The sequence below is a fragment of the Zychaea mexicana genome, assembly GCF_025766255.1.
Source record: "Zychaea mexicana strain RSA 1403 chromosome Unknown BDB00scaffold_93, whole genome shotgun sequence".
Classification (NCBI taxonomy): domain Eukaryota; kingdom Fungi; phylum Mucoromycota; class Mucoromycetes; order Mucorales; family Lichtheimiaceae; genus Zychaea; species Zychaea mexicana.
In genome coordinates this window covers 62,803-71,054 of record NW_026516756.1, presented here as the reverse complement: position 1 = coordinate 71,054, position 8,252 = coordinate 62,803, and the positions used below count along the sequence as shown (strand labels likewise).

At 43.6% G+C, this 8,252-nt stretch overlaps 1 protein-coding gene across 1 annotated transcript; it reads right to left on the bottom strand.

Moving 5' to 3' along the window:
* Positions 1–277: 277 nt before the first annotated feature.
* On the bottom strand, positions 278–663 carry BDB00DRAFT_876648 (uncharacterized protein; the record flags this gene model as incomplete). Its single annotated transcript, XM_053127501.1, has 2 exons — positions 278–498; positions 528–663. 2 exons carry the CDS (start codon positions 661–663, stop codon positions 278–280), a joined length of 357 nt encoding a protein of 118 aa, XP_052975463.1.
* Positions 664–8,252: the final 7,589 nt, after the last annotated feature.

Sequence of the window (8,252 nt, the reverse complement as noted above, 5' to 3'; positions counted from 1 at the left end):
CATGAATAAGAATCGATCTGGACATGAGTAGATGAAAATTTTGGTTTTATTGTTTGTGGCAGACTGTAGACCTGCGCCAATAGACATTGCGGTCGCTTCCTTGCGGTTTGTGTGGATACGTTATATATAAGGAATAGATGCAAGAACTTAAAAAACCCCCCATGGTCAGGAGGAAAAAGTTAAGCCAGTGTGGTAGTGCATGTATGATAAGGTCTGTGTAGGTTGTTACAAATAAATTAAAATTAATGACAGAAGAAAGAAGGATAGTCAGGGCACATTAATCTTGCTCTGAAGACAATGGTGGTGAAAAGTCGTCGCCAGGGAACGTCCCATCCAGCAAAAGTTCCTTGGGGTGACAGAGTTGGTCGATTTCTCTGAGGATACGTAGTATCGCTGGCCATATGGATTGCCATTTTCCGTTGGTCAAACCGACGTCGGTCCGTGGTAGATTGTTGAGGATGACATCAATGATATGCATCCCGGACAGTACGATAGGAGCTGTGCCGTAGGCGTCAGTAAGCTCTTACCACATTGGACGGAGTAGTGGATAAACGAGACTGTAGTGGTCGCGGGTGACAGCTCGTGCACCACAACGACAGTCCTTGCGTGGGTAATAGCCAGGTAGCCAATGCAGGCGCCAGTTAAGCAAGCGATGGCGGTCATTCGGAGATGCTGGCAGGTACAGCACGGGGTCGATCGTGCGTGTGGGCCGAAGACACTGGACCGATATAGATGCTTGGCGGCGCTTCTCTAGTTCTCCATTACGAGCTTGTGCGATTACTGTGTTGACAATGTTGGTGGGAGGATTTACGGAGTGAAGGAGCTCTCTATACTGGACATGAGTAGAATCAATCTTGACAAGATAATAATCAATCTGTACATGAATGAAAATCAATCCGGACAAGAATAATAATCAATCTAAACATGAATAATAGACAACCTGGACATAATAACAGTCAACCTGGATATAGTTTCAGTCAACTAAGACATAATAAAAGTTGAAGTAGATAATATGTTAAGTGTAGCAGAGCAGAATATTTGAATACTTAAGATTTTCAACTCAAGTCAAGACATAATAGAAGTTAAGCAGTACAAAGCCAATGTCAAGATATAGTATGGCTGTTTCACTCGTGACAAGAAGCTTGTAGGCTAATGTACAGGAAATGGCAAGGGTGCGTCATCAGAGACTCACTGTGCGCATAAGTCTATTTTGCTGCTGTGGGAACAGGGCCTGAGCGTTTCCCCTCATTTCATTTCACCCTGGTTGAGTTTAAAACATATTGGAGGCTGGTGGCTGAGGTAGGTGGAAAGTGTAGGGTTTGTTAGCAGCAGTAGGGAGGAAAAAAACAACAACTAAAGATCCGTTTTTTTTTTACATTACCATTCACCATGGCAAATCAACAGCTGCGACGCATACTTGTAAATGGCTCCTACTCTCTTCACGATGAATAAAAAAAAGAAAACAAAACGGCACAGTCCATGGACTTATTAAACAACGAAATGAAGGTAATTGTTTTCTTAAAAAAAGCATGTACTACACTAGGTGTGTAGGCTATTATTAAGTGGTTAAAAACAGCTTGATAATAGCTTGATAATAGCTTGCTATGAAGTTATCACGTTGTTTTTGAACAGCTTGATAATTATGCAGAAACAGCTTCGATTGTTATTATCAAGCTGTTTTTCACCACTTAATAATTTGCTCATATATGTACGTGGAAATGGGGGTTTTTGATATCATGTATGCAGTAGTGGTTGGGTTCTATATCACATTATATATGGATTGGATACTAGGTGCAGTCAAATTCGCAACAGAGTTCTGCATTGCATATTTTAATGTACTTCTTTATATGCATACTGATCAGAGCAGCAATGCAATTGGTTGTATAATTATTGTTTGGATCGTGAAATTACATGTTATGGTTGATCGAAACCGGTTTTATTATTAAAAAATTGATTGACGATTATTACAAATAAAAACATGCTATAGAGATGAAACTAAGCAAAAATTTCTATTCTAAAGGGAAGTGCTATATTGGTTGGTGTGTTGGAGCGGCATTGGCATGACAACAAAGATTTGCTAATCTACAGCAAGGCGATTAGCAAAAATAAGAGGGCCAAATCGTAAGAGGAGAACTCAGCAGCAATGTCTAAGAGGCGAGATACATAAAGAGAAAAAAAGTAGAAACGAAGATAGAAAGAAGTATACTTACTTACAGATAGCACTACTTGTGTGGCAACAGTCAGGTGCAAACAAAGACTCTAAATAAGAAGATATAAATGCTAACAGCTTCAGATAGTTGAAAGCGTAGGCAAATAAAATATAAGGGACTATTAGTATCTGAACCTCTCAACCATCAGAAAAGACTGTAAAAAGAGGAGAGAGAGCTTACACCGTTTCCTTGTTACTCAGTGATGATGTCTTGAAGATTCATAAAGAATGCAGTTAGTGATTGAAAGAACATCATCGGTACAAAGTTGAAAGTATGTGAAAGATAGAAAATGACCATGTTACATAGATTCTTACCATAGAAAAAAAAATATTCATGGTAGGTGATAAAATACGACGTGGAAGTATGAAAAGAAGAAAAAAGGGAAAAGAAGAGACAGAATAACCAATTCATGCAGTCAGGGAAAATATATCAATCTAAAAAAAAAGTCATTTAGGCAAGTTCCTGCTGTCCACAACTCCATCATCACCACCCTGCATAGGATCATTGTGTATCCCTATAAAAACGTCCCCTAATTAATTAATCCCAATAGATCTTACCTTATCCACACCTTCAATCCACACTACTACATAGTAAGCGTAAATAAGTAGCGTTGACCATATAGTTATTGAGTGCCGTATACTGAAATACTGTGTAGATGCCCACAATAGGAGAACGCAATGCTGCCAGACAGCAACGCATCGAAGAACGTCGGGCTGCTGTTGAGCGGGAAAATTCCGCCAATGCCATATTGGCGATGGAAGATCGTATAAGAACGCTGGAGGCACATCGCGCCACGCAAGATCACCAACTGCAGGCTATAGCAAACGTGGTTGCTCAACAGGCGCAGGTGCAACAACAAGCAGCAACACAAGCTGCAGATAACCTAGCTGTGGTCAGTACTCATGGCCAAGGCGTGCAAACGACCCGTGCACCGGATATTTCTGTAAGAAAGTTGATAACATCTTCTTAATAGAAGTAATTAGCATGATATCCTGATATAATTATATAAAGGATGCGATACGCCATCATCACAGCGTTTTGAAAGAGGAAGGCTTTTGTTGGAACGAAGGTTTTCGAAGCACCTATAACTGTAGCGTTCGTGCCAGTATCATCGAGTACGTACTAGGCCTCGGTCAGTTTGGAAACACGTATGATGAACTGGCCAAAAAGGTGTACACGTACTTTGACAATACGCGCACGAGTAATCGTCAGTCAGCTGAGCGTGCAGCACGAAGAAAGGTGATCAACCGCCGCAATGGTCGTCGTCATATGGTATTAGATATAGTATGTATGCTGTTAGTATTAGTCTCATGATATATGTTGAGTAGAAGTTCAAGCGACGTCTCGCAGTCTTCCGACGGCATCAGGTCCAGTTGGAGGCGTCCTACCCAGGAGAGAGGCATTACTCCAAGTTGAGTTTATGTCTGAAGAAGAGATGGACGGTGAATACACTGGTGAAGTAGGGAAGCGCGTTGTGGTCCGTAAGCAGCAATGGCGCAATGAAAGGGTATGTATTTTGTAATGGTTCGTCGTGGCTTCTTTGGCAGAGATTTTGACAAACTGTTTGCAGGCCAATTTGTTTTTATAGCATCTAAATGCGAACAGTCCTACTACTGAGGCCAACAAGTTGACGAGAGTGGATGGTGTTGATCCTGTTGCCTTGCCTGACAGCGCTCGTGAGAAGCTGGCCGGTTGGGTAGAAGATGTTTAAAGTTGATAAAAAGAATAAAATGGTCACATGGCTGTATGCCGTGTGGGTTTGGGGTGGGCACAAACACAGTGATGTTGCAATGGGGGGTAATGATGGCACAACTTATTTTTCAGCCACTTTAAAAAAAAACGGGGTTTCCCTTTTCACCTTTCATATTATCCACACGTTGTTTTCTTACACTTACTCACATTCGCACCATTAAACTGATTACTTGCAAATGCTGGTAAAAGGCTACTTGCTCTTCCCAACCGCAGCCCCTGGAACAGATCATAATCGTACTTTGTATGGAAAGCGTATGTCAAGAAGAATTTTTTAAAACGAAAAAGACGAGAAAAAGAGGAAAAGCAAAGAGTGGGATGATTACGCCAACATTTTTTTTGGCAAAGGGATAACAACTGTTCGCGCGTTTGCGCTTGACTGTGCGCCGAGTTTTACAACAGCGATTTGTCCATACAAACGATGAACCGGTAGAATGCAATCCCACGCTGGAGCTCGAAACGACTACGCCAAGTTTCAATGAAAGGGTCTGAGAATCGTTGGCCGTCGTTGTCTCCGTGGATGCCGTACCAACGGACGTACGCAAAAATATGCTCAGTTGCTGACCGTGAACAAGCTGCATATGGCGAAAGAAAAATGGATTTCGCAAGGCCAAGCCATTACTTCCCCACGGTCGTCAGCATGGAAGAGAACCTGCGCATATGCACCCCGTCGCGATCTCGCTTCGGTACTGCGGTAGGTCTGTCCCATCATTGTTATTGTCTTGATTTTCCAGTATTGATCACTGACAAAACCTTGCCCATCACCAGCTTGGTTATGACGACGGAAAGGCACACCATATGCTACTTGGTAGAATTCGAACAAGAAATCATACAGTTGAGCAGGCATATATGCTATCCGTCCGTAATCCAAAGGATATGCGTCTGTCGGTAGCGGCTCGCTTCCTGTGACAGAAGTGACTCTAACATCGGTAGACAAAGCCAGAAACGCATGGACATCGAACTGATGCTGCATAACATTGACGGCTTGTGGGATCGGCTGCACAAGGTCCAGAAAAGCATTCAGAAAGCTGAAATGGTGTTGGCGATTTTCGAAGAGGGCTTCAAACGATCGGACAAAATCGCGAGCTCCGGTCTTCTGCAAGAACTTCTTCATGAACGTCACCTCAAAAGCATCCTTCTGGTTGGTATTAATCTCCTTTAGATACCCGTTGTACCGTTCAAAAGAAAAGAGCCAGTAAGCATACAAGGGTCCAAAATCTTCAATCGTTGCGTCCAAATGCATGTGGAGGTGCATGTTAGGTGTGACTTCCTCCGCGCCGTACAGTCGCTCAAAACCGGTGCAAAACTGCTGGAGCAGAGTGCTTGCTTTTGCAATTTCGTCCATAGTTATTGACGGCTTAACCAACAAACGACATGCGTCCACGAATATCAACCAGTTTTGCATATACATACGCGGGAGATGGCCATCGAGCACCAAAGGCGAGTACACGATGCACCACGATTTCCAATCGTCGGCGGTCATGAACGAGAATCCACTTTCGATTTTACGCTTCAAGGTAACATAATCGGGCGGGAGGACGATGCCGTTTGCGAGCACTTGCATTTGCTCCAAGTCGGCTCTTGTGAGCAGTTCTCGATCGATCCATATTTTGGTCATCCGCTTTGTCGTGCCAAGGAACAGATTGTGCATTGGATCGATGATCGTGCAACGGACTGGATCAAAGTAGTGAAGTCGGTGAAGCTCGGACCATCGTGTACCATTCTCACGTTCAAGCGACCGCCTTGCCGTCATCGTCGGCGCAGCACGCCACTGCTCAGCACAGGCTCTATTTCCCTCGTACGTCCTCAATGCCCAGTTGTCGACGTCGAATCCCGAGTAATCGATGTTGGTCGTGGCCGGAAAAACATTGAATCGACGATCGCATTTATGGCAGGCACAAAGGCTGGCATGAGACGTGAAGCCGCTTGTTTTCCGTGCAGCAGGGATATCACAAGCATTGATGAGCAAGGCCAAGCGGACCAATGTCCCTTGTCGGTGCTCACACGTCCTGATCAATTTGCCATTGTACCATTCCAACAATTCATCAACTAATGGACGGAGAAAATGATTCATGTCAGATGTACTTGCTTCTCGTGGGCCCGGCATAACACCAACGAGAATGACGTTTTCAGTTTTGAAGCGCTCGGACCGGGGAAGATTGTTGACAGATAAGTAAATGGCACCGCATGAGTATGTTGAGTTTAGGAATGGGCCGAACCAGTCTACATTCAACGTCAACAACAGGGAGCGAAGCTGCTCAACAAACGGTCTGCCATCACCGTCTCGAAACTCTCGCCACATATCACCATCAAAGATGTCAAAAAATGTGTCTGCAACTCGTCTGCGGTTTCGCCATTCCTCGATCTTTGCTTCAAATCCTGGTCGCATAAAAAGCCTCTCGATACTCGCAGATAAGGGCTGGTACGCATACACCTTTATGGGAACCCTTCGATTGCCACTGATCTTGAACAATGCATTGCCGCACAAATTACCATAACGGATGTCATCGTTGGTGCATGTTGTTGGGCAGACAGGGTCAGATAAAAGGTACAGGCTATGACAACGAGAGCAGCACACATAAATGCGTAGTCGGTCGGTCAGCGCAGAGAAGCCAGTAAGGCGACGGAGAGTTGCAAGTGAGCCAGGAATGGAAACATTGGGTTGCAGATCACCAAGAAGTAAAATACAAAAGTCAATGATCGTGCACGACAGATGCTCCGAGACGAAGTGTAATTGGAACAACACAAGGAAAAGAATGACAAAGATGAACGGATGCGGATAAGTATGGAGCTGAGGGACGGTAGGAGGAGGAGGAGGAGGATCAAGGTAAGTGTCTTTTTTTCGGGAAAAAAAAGCATTAATTTCTGTCATTTCGTATAATAAAACCGTTCTTTGCAAAACCAACCTTGTTCGATATTGCCATTTCCAATGTTGGCTTCATCATCGCCATACTCAACATCGTCAGCATTTACAACAAGATCATCGTCGAGATCTCTCTCGGAATCGTCTGTTTCTTCAAGCGAGAACACATTGTCCTCGGCAGAAAAAGGTGTGAAACGGCGGCCTGCAACAGTATCTATTTACTTAATGATAGTGAATCGTCTATTCCCATGTTTATTGCATTTACAAATCATCGTCATACCAGGGGAGGAGGGAGGATCATCGATCATGTCTATATCCATATCCAAATTGTCACCTAAAGGTGATGGGGATGGCGATGGATTTTCTTGCTGTAAAGTACTCTCAATATCGGCAACGATAGCACTCACTGTATATACAGCACATAATAATGAGACTTATGACATTTCAATACTATGAGACGATTCTGTAAAAGTACCATTGTGCGAGTGCCTGTCTCTGGCTTGGTCAAAATCGCGGTTTCGGTGATATTCGCGTATTCTGCGGCTCACCATTTGATAGCCTCCACCAGCCGAAGAACACCGCGTGCAAAGACACGCAACTAAAGGCTCGTTGCGATCATGCTGCATTATAAAAAAAAAAAACGAAACGAAGACAAATGAGCGAGCAGCCAGCACCAGCACTAAACCGCTTATATTCTCTCAAGTGCACCCTTAAGTTTTTCCCTGGTATTTTTTCTAGTTGCTACTATAGTTATTGTCCTGCACTTTTCCGTATGTGAGTTTGCTATCTTTGACATTATGCACCGACAATAATGCATCAGGGGATCTAGTTGCTTTTTTGCTTTTCTTTTCTGTCTCCATAGTTTGTGTATATGCAAAAAATTAAGGAGATAAATTAAAATCATATATGGTCATTGCATAGCCGCGTAGTATTGATGCATGGCAATCCTCATCCCCCAGAAAAAGGATGATGAGGGGACTGTGTATGAAGAAATATTTTTGAGGGGGACTATCTTGAGGAAGCTAATGCCTTCATAAAGGATGCAGTGACATTCACTATATGATTTTATGCATCAACTTTTTTTTTCCCAATTGCATATCAGGTTGCTTTGTAAACTTTTGCACAGAACTACCGAATGTGGCAGCTGCAGGTGCCATAAGGTACATATCTGTAATCTTGCCCCTTGCCAGATAATTATCAAGCTGTTTTTGAAGAACTTGATAATTCGTTTTTCGCGCAGTGATGGAAAGCATATTCGTATGCGTTGGACGGCGACGGAACCCCTTGACGGAAGCAAAAGCACAATTGCCAGCAGATGGCCGGATTGTCTTATAACCATGTACCCTGAAGACACAGACGATGGCGTGAACATCGGATATGGGGAGGCCAAGCGAGAAAGCGAACGACGAAACCATTACCTGATCAACTAG